Consider the following 18,648-nt stretch of genomic DNA (forward strand, 5'->3'; position numbering starts at 1 on the left):
AAGATAAATAAAAAAGACGGATGATAGCTGAATCATGGTTTATGGCTTGGAGATGAGATCTTGTATTTTGCGACTGTAGTTCATTGCAGCTGATTATTACTATATGCTGATCTTCGGCAGGTTTGTCAAGCCAACTCTATGAGAATATAATATAGGCCATTTGATAACCTCAGCCAGGAAGCACTCAGCCAATATCACTATTCTATCTGAAACTCCCAACAGAAACAGGTTCCAAATTCAAGGCTTCTACACAATGTATATCGGGTCTAGCAGTTCTGGAATGGGCGGGTCGGGTTCCGGTCGGGTTCTCGTAGGGGTGTCAATAAAGCCCGGCTGGCCGAACCCGTCCGAATCCGCCCTGAGCCCAGCCCAGGCCCAACCTTGATTTTTCAACCCTGAGGGCGGGTTTGGGTTTAGTTATAGTTTGACCTTGGCAAGGTTGGGTCGGGTCAGGGTTTAGATCCTAGGCCTAGTCCGGCCCGGCCCGACCCGACCCTGTATTAATTATATATATATATATTACATACTTAATATAAGTTTTTTTTTAACAAAAAAAAAAAACAGGAACAAAAAACAGAAGAAAATTGTAGAGAGATAACTACTAGCTTTATCATCATCATGAAGTGGGAACCCATAAAAAAAGTAGATCATCTACTATTTTGATCAGGGCCATAAAAAGAGTCACTGACATGATTGTTATTTAGTTGTAGCCCCTATAAGCTTCTAGGCCTATTGAGGGGACACCGTTACAATTGTAGAGAGAGTCTATACACACGCTGTTTTTTTCAACATATTCATTAGCTATCCCACAGGTTGAGATCTTATGTTACAAAAACATGGTCTAATGAGACACATGGACGGTGCCATAAATCAAGACCGACCCAACCCGGCCCAACCCTGGCAGGGTCGGGTCAGGGTTTAGGGCAGGGCAGGCCCAACCCGACCCATTGACACCCCTAGTTCTCGGTTCTGATCCTAAATTGACAACTTATCTGTCATGTTACCCTAATACCCTTCTTTAAATGTTGTACAGAAAGAGAAAGACGCAGATCGACACAAGGGCACAACGTCCTTTTCACCTGAAACTTGTATTCTATGGAAAGCTTAAGATCCCACCGCATACTCGCTATGCCAAACTCCAAGCAAGCAAGCAAAACGCTTTCGATCAAGTTGTTGTGAATTTTAGTATTGAATCGTGAATTCGTGATACTAGTCAGGTGTTTTCTGGTTATGATCTCACGGGAATCCATCCATTATCCCTCCACCTTCACGGGTCCATCTTCCTTCTCTCTCTCTCCATTTCTCTCGCTCTCTCTCATATCTCATACACAGAGAGTCAATGGACTGGAAGAAAGAACTATCACGATTCACGATAGCTAGGTTGATTGAGAGAGAGAGAGAGAGAGAGTCTTGATCGAGTTACTATACCTATACGTTTTGGTGATTACAGTTCTTAACATGGAGTCCAGTTAAGAAGTGTAATCACCCAGGAGGTCATGCAATCAGAAGACTCCCTTGGGGTTGGGGAGGTCCTCTCTCTCTCTCTCTCTCTCTCTCTCCCTTAGTGTTTGCTCATTAATTAATAACCAATTGAAGATGAACGGTCAGTCTATCTGTCATGCATGCATGCATGTGACAAAAGTGAGAGAGACTTGCCCTCCTTGGTGGTGTGAGCAGTGAGTACTACTAGAGCAGGACGACGACGGATGCACCCTGAACCATCTACATCCAACTCTGCTTCATTCTACTCTTATTGGCTACTTCTGCAATATATTGGCTTCTCACAGATCCTTTCTCTCTCTACAGATACATGAGTTTAAGACCTTAAAAGCCAAGACAAATATAAAGGGAAATTAAATGGAGGATGATCAGGACCATTAAGACTTCCGTTTTTAGAAGTGCTCCTCTCCCCTCCTCTTTCTATTTCTTCATTTCTAAAATAAAGTAAACAATTAATCTAATCAAGCCCTCCATTAATTTCCCTGCATCCATCTCTCACGCCCCCCCCCCCTCTAACTCTTGTTTATTCTCATGTAGTCTTCGTTACTCTCTAGCTTTGAATGACTAAACCTAGACCTAATTTAGAAATGAACTGATCGAGATCCAAATATGCTTCCAAAATCATACCCCACCTACTCCAACACATATCTCCTACGGCGTGCTGCCCTGTCTTGTCTGTGCTGCACAGACACAAGGCCGTGCACAATGTCTATTTTACTCTTGCTCGGGCAAGGCATTCGGGCAAAGGTAAGGCAATCAATGCATGTCGCCTTGTGTCTGCAAAGCATGGCAGGGCACGCACCCCGCACACCGTAGAAGATCTGGATCCCACCTACTCATCCACTCTATGAACTACCCTTTACTATACTTTGCCCACTAAACTTCCTTGTTAGAGAGAAAGAGTCAAAATGGTATTATCTAAGTTTTAATACTTTTTTCTTTGGTGGGGGGTGTGGTTTGAAGAATTCCTTTTTGTTTGTTGTTACTGTCTGTTTGTTTCTGGGGTCGAACTTGTAAGTAATTGTGGAGGACAGGAGGGTTCCAAATGTTAAAAGAGACGTAACAGAGAAGAAGATTAGACAAAGCTCAGTGACAGTACTGTTGCTGTTCCCTCATTGTGAAACCCCTCTCCCTTCTCCAGTCCCCCTCTCCCTCTACTACTTTAGTCTACTTAGTAATAGTAGTACGTAGTACATCCTGCTTCTACTATTCTCTGTCAGTAGTGGCTTCTGTCTGCCTCTCTTCTGATCCTCTACTGACCATCTTGTATCCATTGAAAACCACATCCATCCATCTCATCAATCCTCATTCTTCCATTCATCAATGCTATCTTCCATTCATCAATGCTATTATTCTATCCAATATGCTTTAAATCTCCTCATTAGTCATTACCCCCTTGATTTGAATTTTTAAGTCATTAATTAAGTCTTGGTTCTAAAATATGGTACCCGTGTTGGTGTATCGGCCGTAGGAGTAGTATAGTGAGGAAAGACATGTATAGTTTAGGTCTTGTTTCAATTATGATTTGTAATATAATTAATAAGAGGACAAGGATCATGTAGCCGACCCCATTTTGGTGGGTAATCGCTGAGTTGTTGTAGTCCTTTTCTGTATACTTGTTTTTTTTATATTCTTTGGCTTTTTTCAGATCCATGTAATCGACCCCATTTAATTGGGATAAAGCTTTGTTGTTACTGTTATTGTTGTTGATGTATCACACTTGATCCTACCAACATCAGATCGATACAAATATTGGTGAAACACCCAAAAATGATTTTTTAGATAAAAAAAAGTGATTTGTTGAGATTGGATCCCCGATAGGACTCGATCCATATTGTATTTGTATCGATATCAACGGAGACCAATATGGGCACCAGTACCATGTTTTATAACCATGTTTCTCCTACCCCCAATCGTAGGCGCAAAATTGGAATAATCCCTTTTTCATTTAAGTTCACAAATACCTTCTTAGGTTTTTGTATTTTTCAAAATACCCTTCTAGATTCTAAATCGACACTTACAATTGGGGCAGCAGGAACATAGCTGCAACCATGCATGTATGCATGTTGCCCTTTTTATGTAGTATAAAAATGATAGATTTAGGAGATGCATTAGGTGTGATTTGATTGGTTTCTCTTCATTTATCAATAGATCAAAGAAACTATCTCAAATCTGGTTTTGTTAATCATACACTCATCCATTTATATAGCCTATTTATTTTGTTATGATTCTGATCTGTTATGCCGCCAGTGCATGATCAGATAATAATCCAGGCATATCTCTCTCTCTCTCTCTCTCTCTCTCTCTCTCTCTGCTGTTCCTCTTTTGTCTTTATGTATTCTATGAGAGCTAGACAATCTCTTAAAGCAAAAAATATATATAATTTTTTGGTTTTTGTCAATTTCAAAGCCCCTCTTTGATGGAGATCACAGGCAGCCATCAACAACCCTTTACCTCTCAGCCACATGCAGGAGACCTATTGAATTGAATTGAATTGATTAGCTTTCTCTTTGCTTCTTCCAGACGACACTGGTATTGGACAGCCTAATCCCACCACTTCTCTGTGCCTTCTGTTTTCTGCTTCTCTTCCCTTCTGGTTCTACTTAACCTTCTTCATCTCCTCTAACCTCTCCCCTCCTCCTCCACCCTCCTCAGTAGAAAGTATAGAATTAGAGGTGGAATTATGTCGGCAGATAATATTCCGACGAGTGACGATAACCAGATATCCGGTGGAGGCCGGAAGACAGTATCCGTGAAACCACCGGAGCCACCCATGAAATGCCCTAGATGTGATTCGCCCAACACCAAATTCTGCTATTACAACAATTACAGCCTCACACAGCCACGGCATTTCTGCAAGACTTGCAGGAGGTACTGGACCAAAGGAGGCGCTCTACGAAACGTTCCTATCGGCGGCGGTTGTCGCAAGAACAAGAGGAGTACTAAATCGACTGCTAGGCTTTCTTGTGGTGATTCAAAGGATTCCGCCACATCATCTCACTCCGGTGGATTTAAGCTCTTTCAGGGACTTTCTCCAGCCATGGATTTCCAACTTGGTGGTGTTGGTATGGGTGGTGGTGGGCTCCCTTTCTCCATACTTCATTCTTCCCCTGTTTATAATACTAATAACAATCATCACTTCGTCTCTTTGGGGGGAGACTTACCATCATCAGTTGCTGCTGCTGCTGCTGCAGCAAATGCAACCATTAATCCTTCCTGTTTCGATATCGATGATGCTGCTGCTGCCGCCACAGCTACTTCTGGGTCTTTGATGGGTTTTAACCTAAGCAGCTATCCGATTGGGATTGGGGATGGAGATTTCAAATCCGAAGGTGGGATTAGGGAAATGGGTTCCAATTCGATGAATGTTCACAGTAGACTCGCATCTTCGATTGAGTCTTTGAGTTGTATCAATCAAGATCTCCACTGGAAATTACAGCAACAGAGATTAGCTATGCTTTTCAGTGGAGAATCGCCTAAAGATGGAGAAGGCGTTTCAGCTCTTCCTGTAAATGTTGTACCTGAAATCCAGACACAAAAACCAGAGCCCATTTCATTTCAGAATCTCGGGATCTCAAAACAAGAGGTTTCAGCCATTAATAATCCCACGAACAAGGAAAGAGGTATGAGTGGTGGTACCACGACAACCACTACCGAGTGGTTCTTTGAGAACTCTTACAGTACTCCAACCTCCACTACCACCACGAAGAACAACAACAGTGGAAGCAACGAAAACGATAATACGAGCAACTGGAATGGAATTCAAGCGTGGACGGATTTGCATCAGTATAGTGAGTTGCCCTAGTAGAGGATGGAGAGAGATACCAAAGATATAAGAAACTGAAAAGAACCACCCCCCCCCCCCTCCACCAAAAAAAAAAAAAGTCAAAGGAAACCCATGAAAGATAATATTCTTTTCTTCTTTTGTTCTAACTTTTTTTCTGAAGGTCTATTTGATCTTATTTTATTAAGTAGTGGAAAGAGGGATTGGGAAGGTGAGTAATGGACTGATGGAATTGTAGTTTACTATATTCTACTTATTTGTTAATGTATGTTTCTCTGTCTTCTTTTTCTTCTTCTTTTTTCCCCCAGTTCCTATAAAGAAGCAGAGAGAGAGAGAGAGAGAGAGAGAGAGAGAGAGAGATTGCTGTGTATGGTGTTAATGGTAGAACTTGAAATAATGAAATTCAGGTTTAAAGTAGAAATATGTAATTAAACTGTAGTTTTGCTCTCTCTCCTTCGTTCTTACAATATGGTAGTATGAATCGATACAAATATTATAGGGGGAGGAACAGATATGAAGGTGGTATTGAATGTGAAACCTCAATAACTCATCTTAGATTACTCAGTATTCACAGACGTTTCTGTGAGGAAGAAATCTGTTTTTAGGATCTGCAGTAATGTTTCATCATCCGTTATGGAATCGAGACCTTTTTTTTCAAAAAAAAGTTGAATAGGTTTAATGTCATGTCATGTCATCTGTTTCTATCTTTGATTTGTTTTATGTTCAGTCTTTCAGAAAACCCTCTCTCTCTCTCTCTCTCTCTCTCTCTCTCTCTCTCCCTCCTTGTGGGTGGGTCAGGGGCTCAGGACTCTTCATCTACCTCAGTCCGTCCAAAACGGCACCTGATTAGGCCTAGACCCTAGTCCTGCCAAGAAGCATGCACACCCGATTCTTGTCTCTCTCTATTATTCCTTGATTCAAATGTTGAGCGTTTGACAGGAATTGCATTCAAAACAGTCTTAAAACAAAGGGGGTTATCTTTGACACAGACACCAAATCATATTACACTGCAACTAATTATTACGGAGGAGAGAGAGAGAGAGAGAGGAAGGGAAAGAGAGTCATGGGCTTGTTTAGTGCTATTACTACTGCATGGCCTCAACATGTTTTTTCTTTTGAGATCTGAAAGGGCATCCAGCAAAGAGCTTTGCAGTGGTGGCCAGTAATAGCAGCAGCATGAAGCATCTCTCGCTCGCTCTCTGAGAATGAGTAGTAATACTACTACTGGTACTGTGGCTGCTGCGATAGATAGATAAGATAGTAACGTATCTACTGTCTCCTCCACCGAGAAGAGAGAGAGTCGTACGTACGTGCTGATCGAAAACAGTGGTGAGATTGAGGAACCCAAAAAAGAACACAAATCTTTTACGGCATGCTGCTCTGAATTGCCTGTGCTGTGCAGATACAAGGTGGCGTGTATTGACCGCCTTATCCAGCTCAGACAAGGTGCTCGGGCAGGGGTAAGATGGTCATTGCACACTGCCTTATGTCTGTGCAGCACGGTAGGACGGGCAACCTACGCCTTAGAAGATCTGGATCGTAAGTTTTGTTTACTTTTTCACTCTCTCAATTGACTTTCTCATACATACATACATACATACATACATACATACACACACATACATATATACAAGGGGAAATATCATCTCCCTCCCTTCTAAGTATCCATAATATCAATTCAATCCTCAAATTTTGAATAATGATAATCCCCTCCCCTACTTTTCTAAGATTCTATCAACCGTACCCTAACCATGAAAAAAGGTCATGAAGTGATGATGTGGCATGTACAAAATTTATAAAACCCCAAAATACCCTTAACCCAAACCAACCTAACCCTAACCTAATATTCTCTCTCCTCTCTCACTCCTTCCCATCCCTCGTTTCTCTTTCTTTCTTTCTTCTCCGACGAACGAGGGATAGGGAGGAGTGAGAGAGGAGAGAGAATGTTAGGTTAGGTTAGGGTTGGGTTGGGTTAAGGGTATTTTGGGGTTTTACAAATTTTGTACATGCCACATCATCACTTAATGGCATTTTTTAACGGTTAAGGTACGGTTGATATAATCTTGGGAAAGTAGGAGAGGATATTATCATTATTCAAAACTTTGGGATTGGATTGATATTATGGATACTTAGAGAGGAGGGAGATGATATTTCCCCTACATACAATGATACAAAAGGACTTAAAAGGATATTAATGGTGTGAATTCTTCATTCTCGCATGCATCTCCTCAGGTAGGTACTACTACTTACTTTTTATTATTTTGTTCTTTTTGTTTGGTGGTGGTCGCGGTGGTTGGCTTGTTGGTGATGGTTGTGATGATTAAGCGGATCCTAGGAAAGGTTTTAGCTTTTTTGTTTTAAGAATTTTCTGATCCCTTTTTTTGTTTATTAACATGGAAACAAATTAACACCAAGAAACACACAAGAAGTCTCAAATCACGGTTTAGTTCCTCTTGTTGTTGGGTTCTTTTTATCTTTTTCTCGATCAATGTAGACTGTTTTACTACCAAATTAAGCTACTTCAGCTCTTTTATTCTCTCCTGCATTGCATGTGTCTAACTTCTTCTCCTTTGGGTGATGGGTCTCACACCCATGTACTATGTGAGGTGCATGACTAGGTAACAAACAACGTATTCATCTCTCTCTCTCACTCTCAGAGGCAATGGGACTTATGTTACATGTTTAGCTGTCCCCAGAAACTAATACTCTCTGTCTTTTCTTTTCTAAATTCCTGTGGAAAACACTGGAAAAATGGTCAGTTTTCTAATATTGAAACTTTCTTTGATAATGGGAAAGTCGTACAGCACGCTATTATTGAAGTTAAAGGTTAGGAAGAGACACACACAGCGAGAGAGAGAGAGAGAGATGAACGCGTGATTTACGTAAAGGATTTGTGTGGGTGGGGGTTACTTGAGGAAGAAAGTTTTGTTGAGCAAAGAAGAGGGGGGTTTTGTCCGGGCAGCAGTGCTGCATGTGCAGCACCTGAGATGAGGCGATACGCATTTACCGTCTTACTTGTGCCCAATCACCTTGTCCGAACAGGGGTAAGGTGGTCAATGAGCCCGCCTCATCTCAGGTGCTGCACACGGCTGCATGCTACCCAGATTAACAGGATCTTTTTCGGGAGATAATACCTCTGGTCAAAGTGTCAATGATCAAACTATGAGAACCTCATGATACATAATATTACAACCACCAAATTAACCATCAAAAACTTAAAAGAAAATTAACAGAAACCATAAAACCCCCATATTTTAAAATTAGATTTTCCCCTTTTTTCTTTTGGTTTTTTTGAATTTGATATTTCATATGATTAATTGAGTATTCTAATTTGTATGCATCAAGAAGCAGGTTAATAAATTAGGGCAAGACAAAGCTGTCTGGTCGTGTAGCGTCTGCACAGGGGACCAATAAGTAACATGTACATGGGCTCCAACATATATGGGATTTTTCTAAAACATGGGCCAAAGTGGCTAATTGTGCAATTAAAGAAAACCAACACTACAGTTTTAACCAAACATTCCTTTAAATAAGAAAAGCCTTTATTAGGAGCAAATCAGTGGTTAGGATCATATCATATGGTGTGATCCTAAAAGGGTAGCCATTTATGGTATCATTAATTGCACAAAATGAAATCTCTATGCACATATTAAGTAGAGAAATGACCTCCCCCACCCCATGTTAGATGCATGAGCATTCGCTCCCGCATTGGCCCCCGTACTGGCCACGAGCCACATGACCAAGTAGTATTCAGTTTCAATATCCCAAATAAAAAATAATTAATAATTGGTTCCAATTAAGCGGTTTTCAAATGGTTTTAGTTAAATTCTTACTCCCCAAAAAAATGGTTTTTATCAGTTTTGGTACTAATATTGTTCCGAGAGAACGCTGCCTGGGCCTCTAGAGCCTGCATGCACAAGTTAGTCAATGGGAGAATGCATGCAAGCATTGATTTAAACAAGATTTTCGCGTTTCCATGGATGCAGGGTGAAACTATATCTAGGTGCAAGAGCCACACTGGCCACACAATCAAGTAGCCTTTTTTTTTTTTTTTTAAATTTTATTAATTTTTTAAAGGGTGATAGAACACTACCCAATCGGTCGTGCACAAGACGTGGCGACCACACCTAGACACAAAATGCGTCTTGGGCCTGGAAATTTTGCTTTTACGTGGGGGTAATGCAGTTTCCAGGCACCCAAGGCGCTTTTTGTGTCTAAGCGTGGTTGCCTTGACTTGAATCAAAAAGAGTTTGTGAGAAACAGGCATCGACCTCCTCAGCCTCTCTCTCTCTTCTTTCTCTGTGTCGTTTAGTCGCAGTTGAGAAGAAATTTTTAGTAGATAGGCGAGCACGAGAGAGAGAGATGGTGGTGGTGATGGTGGTGGTGATGTAACTGTAGTTTCCGTTTCCTGGTTTGATTTTTGGTGGTGTTCGTGAAGTGATGATGACGAGTTTCAACGGTAGAGGAAGAGACAGAGACAGCCCACAACGACGAAAATGCCTCCTGCCATATCTCCTTATCTTCCGCTTCTTCTTATTTCACTCTTTAGTTCCAAATTTCCAACTTCCAAACAAGTCCCACGCTGCTTCTTCTTAATGTCTACTCTTCAGTTCCTTACATGGACATAATAGTTTAAATTGGTCCAAGGGCCCAGGCCCATTCCCCAAATATTTTCTCCAGATCCAGTGTCTCGCCAACCCTTAATAAAACAATGGGATGAAAGGACAAAAGAATGCTAAACGGTCGCGATCAACCCCTAGTGAAATCGAAAATCCTAACCAAACCAATTCCTTTGTATGTATTCTCATTGGCTCCGCACTGGTGCAAGGCTAAACGACCGGTTAGCGTTCATAATAAACCTCACCTTCTCTTTGCTCATTGATTCTTTCTAAAACCATCTCTCTATGGTATATCTGCTTTGCTTGTGACTTTTCTAAGAAAATTTGGGCTAGAGAGGTGTTGGGACTTTGAACTGCGAGGTTTTTTTCTAACTCTTCCCTTATTAATTTAGTCATTTTTATGATTGACGACAGTTCTTATGTCTCTGAGTGAAAGTGGTTATTCAGTGTTCTTGCTATTACTTTGTAATTTTCTGTGGATTCATAGAAATCAGATTATGTTCTCACAGTCCATGCCTAACCCCCCTCTCCCTTGTATCGCTGGATGTCTGATCTGGACTTATCCCCCCAAACGAGGCCACCACAATGATTTACTTGTTTGATACAAAAGAAATATAACACACACAGATTATTGAGATGCCAAACTGGGTCTTTCATCACCATGATTTTAGTTCATCTATTCTCAATATTGAGTTATAAAACTCATTTTAGATTCAAATTAAACTGTGAGAACTTTCAAGAATCATATGCATGCATCAATCACTAGCATCTCACATCTCCTCAGTCCAGACACAAAGTGCTCAAGATATCTCTGTTTCATGTGGTACATTTCCAGAAACTGCTCCGATACCATTTACACATACACAGGGAGAAAGTAACTTAATATGAAAATGGAAAATAAAGATTTTCCAATTTGAATTGAAATACATATACAAGGGCCTTTCAATATCACGGCAGGTTAGGATCTAAACAAAGAAGAAAAATCAAAGTAGAAACAGATTATAGCAGCAAAAACAATTGATGCCAGTGTTTTCCCAGCACCAGAATACACCAAGCACTGCTGCTCATACTAGAAGCAAAAGCATTGCCACCACCTGCTTCACTTGCTTTGACTTCTTTTGTTTCGCTATCTTGACCATCCCCTTGTCTTATCTTTCTCCTTGATTCCTTGGACCTGATCTCTGTTGATCCTGCCATGAGAAAACATCTTTGGAGCAGTATTAACTGGTTTGGTTGTTCTTACAACTCTTGTCAATGGTTTAACTGGATCAATTTTTCTAACTCTGCCAACCACTGTTGGCACTATCTTCTTCTCAAGTGAAGGATTTGGTTGGAAGTAAATATTTTCCGTTTCACCACTTCTGATATCTCTTTTCCTTCTAATCTCACGGAGAGATTCAGTGCCGCGTAGCAAAACAGACTCCTGATTCATTGCGCGATTGATTGAACTTGAGCTCCTTAGAATCATGGGATCAGTTTCACACATGGATTCCTCTCTGGACATGGCTTTTCCTTGGTTTGGGCTAGCTGCTCCTGACTTACTTGTTGAACTTAGTAGTAGCATAGACTCCACTTGTTGTTCTCGTTCTTTCAGTTTGTATATCATAGACTCCACTTGTTGTTCTCGCTCTTTCAATTTGTCTTCAACCTCCTTAACCTGCCATAACATTTAAAGTTGAAGTTAGCATAGTAGCTTCTCTTATGTTCATATACAGGCATCAGCTTTGAGTTCCAACTCAAAGACTCCTCCATCCAATCCCCCTTGACAATGCACTTCCCATCCCAATTTTTAATTGCTCAAGAGTTCCATTTTTCAGGTACATTCTTGTAAAAAGTCCAAGTAAAAAAGAATCACTAGAAAAAACATTCACCTTCTGCTGAAGGTAAACAGACTCTGAGTTTTGTTCTTGCTCTCTCAGCTTGCTCTCCAATTCCTTGACCTGGGTGGGTAACATGGCAGAACAAAAATTAGTAATTTGTAGCATCCCTTTAGCTGGTCAGAGTACAAATGCCTTCTCTAGTTACAACAACCTTTCTTCTAAGGGTCATAGAATTGGATTCAAACTGAAGGTCTCTCTCTTTGAGCTTGTCTTCAAGGTCTTTGACCTGTGTAAACCCAGAAAACTCCATTAATAATAATTTATATGATTGTTATCTTCTCTTGTGTTTAATTCTGGGGACAATTTAGTTAGTAGGGGAATGCTAATACAAAAACCTTCTGTTGAAGACTGAGGGACTCCATGCGCTCTCTCTCTTTCAACTTGTTTTCAAGCTCCTTAACCTTGTAAATATTACAAAAGAAGTCAAATATCAGAGATAGCTGCTTTATTTCATAAACATAAAAAGAAACTCAAAAAACTCTCTTTTGAAGAGCAACCTTTTGTTGAAGGGCCATGCAAGTTTCTTCACTTCCCTTCATTATCTCTACAAGATGCCGACATTGCTTCTCCATCTGGCTGTGTAACTCTATCTTCAACTCAAGCTGGTTTTCAAGTTCTTTTACTTTTTCGTGTTGGCTTTTGCAAAGGTGATCTTTGCTTGTAGCCTTATTTTCCAAGTTTTGAATGTCATCTTGCAACTTCCGCAGTGAATCATCTTTTGATCTAGATTCCTGCTTTGCTTTTTCAAGCTACAAGGAATTTTTTTAAAGAATAAGTAACTAACTAGGCAGCACTTGGCTTGTCAATGTAAGAAAGTGATCTGAAATTAAAAAGGAGAATATATTAAGGGCATCATAGTTAACCACATTGACACATACCAACATTTTCAACTTTTGAAGTTCACCCGCGTCAATCTGCTTCTTTGCAGGACCCAACTCAATCCCCCGAACCCGAGTTGCAAAATTCAATGAACTTAGAGTCTCGCCTAAGTCGTATTCTGAAGGGCTTATTTGCACAAACATCAGAGTTTTGGATTCACCCCCTGTAATTTGTAAGTCATTTTAAAGATATATTTAAGTGGTTGATAAAAGATTTTTCATAGAAAATAGATGCACCCGACACAATACGACAGATCTAGCTGATACAAAATCTCAACCCAAAATAAACACTTTACCTAATGAATCTTGGAGCAGATGCGTCAATTTGGAATTCCTGCAAAAGTCCCAAGGAGTTAAGGACAGAATCAGTACACAATGGCAAGGCTTTGGATTAGTCTGGCCATACAAGCAAGATCAGTATTACCTATATGGAATATGACTGTTTTTGGTTGCTAGAGCAGATATGACATCCCCAAGGGCTGAAAGTGATCTGTTGATATTCTGAGCTTCCTTGAGCCGCTCACCTTGTACATCGGTTTTTGCAAGCCTTTCACTGCCAGCTAAGTCCACAAGCCAAAGCTTGCTCTTGGTAGACTCCCCATTCAACAGATTCTTTGCTCTTACCATTATACAAAGCATGCTGAAAAAAGTAAAAAAGAAAAAACAAGACAAAGAAGCTACTTTATTTCATAACTAATCAAAACCAGAAGAAATCTGACAGGACACCAACCAATGGGAGCGACTGCTATGCTCATTGACATTGTTGGATCCAACAGCTCTAGCATTACTTCCAGCCTGCAGCACATCCCAGACCTCCTTTATATTCTCAACCTTGGCTTCCACAATTCCTGGAACATGATGAACCCCTTCAGAAGCTTGCCGTATCTCCAACCTAAACATAGTGTAAACAAAATTCTCAATATCCATGATTTGGCCCATCTCCCCCACCCCGCTGAAAGAGTCTTGTTGCCCACTCACTCAAACAATATCATGACTCCATATGGTTTAAACACAATAATATACCAACTGAATGAAGACCACCTAAATAATTACATGAAAACCTGACTATTTGATCTTGATCTTACTTTTTGGATGTTGGTGATGTGGCAAGCAAGTCCCTGATCTGCTCATTGTAGACTTCAAGCACACTAACAGATATGTTGTATGTAAAAGTCTCATTCCTTTCTTTGGCTATTTTGAACAACTGATCCAGAGTCCTGTAATTGACTCCTCGGTTCAGCTCGATACCCTCCATTGTAAAAGTCTTTCCTGTCCCTGTTTGCCCATATGCAAATATACATACATTGTATCCATCTAACACTGAAGTCACCAAAGGTGAGGCATCCGCAAACACAGCAGCTGTTGTTGTCAAAGAAAACCAACATTAATAATCTTCGGATGTGTTTTTTAAAGCCACTATTAATCACAAGATGTAGATACCCTGATCATCCTTTGGTGTATAAACTCTGTCAAATTTGAAGGTCTTCTTCGCAGCACCACCAGTCAAAATCCCTAATTCTCCATCCTTAGCTGCATCAAAGTCTGCAACCGTTGCATATCCTGCAGAAACTTCCGCCTTACTTAATGGACGGCACCGGCAGAAGACCCTAATATTCCCTGAAATGTAGTTGGCACGGGAAAAAAGTGAGATTCATTCCAATTCTCTGGCGGGAAGTAAAGCAGGGAACCCCACCTACTATAGAAAAAGGGTTAAAGATCAAGAAAGCATACCTTTTGCATCTTGAATTTGGTTGAAGAGCTTTTTTCTCTGTACCTGCTCTTCACTGTACTTCACTTTAAGATCCTCACACTGTGCAACTGTAAAGATATTTGATGTAGGATCATAACATGCAGAAAAGTTCCATTACCAATTTTCAATTAGAAGCAGAATCCAACTTACCCAAAGCCCGAACTGCAAAGACCATTTGATTCAATTCCGGAATTGAATCAGCACACTCATGAGCTTCACAGGAGAGTTTAGAATGGTCCTGTTTCAGAATCTGCAAATGAAAATAGTAAATTACCTTGTGCAAAATGAGTTCTGAATTGATCTAAAAATAGGTACATAGAGAGATGATTTCTGTAGGCGTTCTGTAAAGATAATTGTTTCACCTTTAATTTTCCTTCTAAATCATTAACAGCAGCAATCCAGAACTTCTTATCTTGTTCATATCTACTACAAACATCCCTCAGTTCTGTCCCTTGCTTTTTCATAGCTTGGTCTAGAAGTATAGAAAACACAATGAGGATATTTCAAAAAATAGAAAATCTCAGTTGCCAATTGATAGACAACATGTGTAAGAATTAGCATGAACATATTAACATTTTAGTTACAGATTTTTACGCTTAATGACTCATTTTTTTTTTCATATCACCTGAAAATATAGATTATAATTAGATAATCAACTATTATGATCACCATTTAAGTTGATTTTTTGACAATAAAACTCTTTAGATGTAGACACACTGTTACACCATCTTTATTTTCCACATGACAAATACAAACAACTTGTGGAAAAGCCCTTACCTAAGGAGAGAGTTTGGAAGCACTTATTGTCAAGCTCCATCCTAACCTTCTGTAGCTGGTCATTTGCAGCTGTCAGAGACATCCAAGCCTCATAGCACTCATTTGTCTTGAGCTTGCATTGGGTAGTCAATTCTTCTATCTTTTTCTCATACTTGGTAGTAGATTTCATCCGAATAAGTTTCTTCTGCAATACAATAACTATTATAATCCACAAAAATAGATAAAAATAATAGAGATACAAACATTTCAGAAACTTCAAATTTCTAATTTGTATCAAGTATGTTGAGTTGACAACTGACCTGATCTGAAGGAACTTCAATATCAGCAGCACAGTTCTTGCAGATGAGGTGCTCAGATTTCTCCTGACTATCTGCATTCATTTTGCAACAGACCTGAACTAAGTTTTAGAAGAATTAGGATCTGTCAATAATAAATTTTATAGGAAAAATAAGTACCAGATGATTTTGGTGCTCTCCTAATGCATATCCCACTAACCAGTGGGCTTCCATGAACTCCTTCGAACCTTATTACAATTGCAGCATCCTCACCCACAGAGACCTTGGCATCAACCAGCTGCAATGGTCTATTGGATCCAACAATGGAATAGATATCAAGTTCAGATAGAACCTGTCACATACACACAATATGGGAAGTTCACAAACTGATCAATGGATTTATGGAAGTATGGATATTTTCAGTAAATCTTTCTTTGGTTGAATGTATCTTGCCTTCTCTTCCTGCACATAGACATTGAAAACTCTCATTCCTTGAGGTCCATTTGTGTTTATAATCTCCGCAAAATGTAGATCAACAAAATAATCTCCAGGTGGAAGATTGTCAAAACGGTAACAGAAATTTCCAAGCCGTGCAGACTGGTAAATTGACGGATAGTCTCCCCCATCTATTATACTCTCTTCTGTCCCAAAATCATCCCCTCCTTGGAAGCAGATGTCTGGCTTGAATATGTTATTGGCATCTTCTTCCCTTAATGTCCCACCACCAGCATTCACAAACATCACAAAATCTTCTGGTACAAGAGAAATGTAAAATAAACACTTAATTCTCTCTAACTAGTAATCCAAGTTATGAAAGACGGATCAAATTGCAGTCTCAGAAATGCTTAGGTCTGGTTTCCACGTGTTTATATGGGCAGTGCCATCAATAAGAGAGAGGGAGATGGCTGGAGATAACCAGGATAAGAAACACTAAAACAATACCATTAACCCATAAATCCTGAACCAGGACTGAGCAAATCTGGAAACCCAAGATGGGGAAAACTCATTCAAAATCTTAGTTCCCAAAATATAGACTAAGAAACCATAAACTAACCTGTGCAGTTAACCCGCTCAAGCCCCACGTGGACAAGCCTTGAACCCCAAAAACAGAGCATTGAATCTACCGGATCTGCATCATCAACACTGCAATTTTGAGTTCCAGCACTGGAAGGTTCATCATCGTTTCCAAACGAGGAGTTAACCATAGGTAGTTCTTGCTCACGATCGAGATCCCTAGATAAGGAAATTGGGGCCTCTGGATCGCGATGCGATGTGTAGGCTCGCATTTCTTCCATTGGGCTGACCTCTCGGCTAATCTGAACTCTGAAAACGTCAAGATCTTGAAATTCGGCAATGGCGCGGATGTATTGTCCTGCAAGATTATCGTGTTAGGCTTAGGAAAGAGTAGAAGCTGATAATCGCATTTTCTTTTCCTTTTCCCTTTTTTCTTTCGTTATGGTCTTGAGAGTGTTCAAATTTCAAATTTTATATGACCGTTGAGCATTGGACCGTTAATTGGTCTTTTGGTGGCGTAGCGTCATTTATTACATACCTAGTCTTGGTGACTTTTTTTAGTATCCATTATAAGCGGTAGCGTGTGCAGCAGCAGTAGTAAGGGGAACTCTTTGGACGATTTGGTAGGAATGGGACTAGGGTATCTTTGATGACCCTTGAACCTTCAAAGACTTCTGTGAAATATAGGGAAAGGAAGTGGAATCAAATCAATATTATTTTTGTAATTGTTATCATGATTTAAAAACATTTTAAATTTATTTTTCAATTTTATTTTACATTGCAATAAAAAAAAAAATTTATTTGAAAATCAAAAAAATATATTACACATGAAAAGAAAAATTACCAAATATGATGTGAGTTTTAGGTAGGTTGAGATCATTATTACAATTTTTTTTAAACTAATTTTACTTCCTTTCCCTTTCCTCTCCTTGCAACCAAATGGAGCCTTATGAAAATTCACTAGTGGTAGTGGTCTTGACTTTGACATTTCTCTGTCCTAAAATTTAAGGTGTCAAGCACGATGGTTTTAGGTAATTGAAAAATTAATTTAATTTCTAAGAATTTCATACTTCTAGATCATCATCACCAAAAAAATTTTTTTTTTTTTTGGTATGAAGAAAGACTATTTATTTATGTGTGTCGAGCGCATGGTATCTGAATTAACACCTTGAGAAACCTGAGGGGGTAGATAATATCAAGTACCTCTTCTTATGCCATTGCTTATTGGGGGAGTTTTAATTTTAGTGCCATAGATTACAAAAAAAAAAATCCGGAGCCACAAATGATGTAACCCTGAAACTGCATTTTATTAACCATGTTTGCCACGTATGGGGCTCCCTCTATTGGCACGCATGTGCATGCGTTCAATTTTAGCTATGTCTATAACTTTTTATCTAGGGAAGTAGTTGTGATCCATCCCCCAGTCTGGATGAACCAGTCAATGACATTTGAGATCAGGTCAATTTTCGCTCATTGGTTTTGGATATTGTATATCCATACTTTGTGTTTATCATGCTCTCTATCTGTTTTATGTATCTTGATTTCTTTTGTTTGCGTTGGACGCACATGAATGAATAGTTTAAAAAAAAAAATGAGATATTCTATTTACCAAAAAAAAAAAAATGAAAAAAAAAAAAGAATTGGGATATTCTAGACCACTGCGTTTGTATGAATTGGTCTAAAAGAACCCGAACCCATTTGATGGCGGGGTTACACGATACCCCATTTATATCAAATATGCTGGAACGGGGGCTACGATGGTCCTGCAATATGAAATAGGTGGGTAACAAAGGGGACTTACATAAAAATCACACAATAAGAGTCGCAATCCTGATCGTGTACCATCTTGGTGATGATAGAAGATTCCATCTCAACGGCTTTAAGTTGAGGATATAACAACACTACATGTTACACGCTCCTGCTGGACAGTTGTTGGCTAACAAAACCAGTAAGAGCATAGGCTGATTCTAGCCAGGCCTACTACACCGAAAAAACAAAAAAATAGTCTACACAGGTCTTCCTACGGATTGGGGTAGTGATTTTGGATATCAGGATCGGATTGACCAATTAGGATCAGAATGGACCGAGACTGATCCCGATTCTGACCGATCTACATCAACCGGTCCATGTATGGGACCAATCTAGATTCACATGGTGGTGAATTAGGGCTA

The 18,648-nt window shown here is 39.7% G+C and overlaps 2 protein-coding genes across 5 annotated transcripts; one reads left to right on the plus strand and one right to left on the minus strand.

The window, feature by feature from the left end:
* Window positions 1-4,183: 4,183 nt before the first annotated feature.
* On the plus strand, window positions 4,184-5,624 carry LOC122658181 (dof zinc finger protein DOF5.7-like). The gene is made up of 2 exons (XM_043853092.1): window positions 4,184-5,304; window positions 5,610-5,624. Coding segments are annotated over exons 1-2 (1,122 nt in total). The 3' UTR covers window positions 5,611-5,624.
* Window positions 5,625-10,995: 5,371 nt separating this feature from the next.
* On the minus strand, window positions 10,996-16,895 carry LOC122660574 (kinesin-like protein KIN-14R). 4 transcript variants are annotated; one of them, XM_043855943.1, is made up of 20 exons: window positions 16,518-16,895; window positions 15,917-16,215; window positions 15,644-15,815; window positions 15,488-15,558; window positions 15,189-15,372; window positions 14,774-14,883; window positions 14,562-14,661; window positions 14,393-14,479; window positions 14,102-14,278; window positions 13,747-14,020; window positions 13,392-13,553; window positions 13,086-13,301; window positions 12,958-12,995; window positions 12,662-12,825; window positions 12,281-12,532; window positions 12,119-12,184; window positions 11,935-12,009; window positions 11,775-11,843; window positions 11,545-11,560; window positions 10,996-11,502 (listed from the first exon to the last, which is right to left on the minus strand). In XM_043855943.1, the coding sequence occupies exons 1-20, from the start codon at window positions 16,756-16,758 to the stop codon at window positions 11,030-11,032; spliced, it is 3,246 nt and encodes a 1,081-aa protein (XP_043711878.1). In that variant the 5' UTR covers window positions 16,759-16,895; the 3' UTR covers window positions 10,996-11,029. The 4 variants fall into 4 exon arrangements, with proteins under 4 accessions (XP_043711878.1, XP_043711876.1, XP_043711877.1 ...); XM_043855941.1 differs by having other exon boundaries at window positions 10,996-11,560; window positions 15,917-16,212; XM_043855942.1 differs by having other exon boundaries at window positions 10,996-11,560; window positions 15,189-15,369.
* Window positions 16,896-18,648: the final 1,753 nt, after the last annotated feature.

The sequence above is a fragment of the Telopea speciosissima genome, chromosome 4, assembly GCF_018873765.1.
Source record: "Telopea speciosissima isolate NSW1024214 ecotype Mountain lineage chromosome 4, Tspe_v1, whole genome shotgun sequence".
Taxonomy (NCBI): domain Eukaryota; kingdom Viridiplantae; phylum Streptophyta; class Magnoliopsida; order Proteales; family Proteaceae; genus Telopea; species Telopea speciosissima.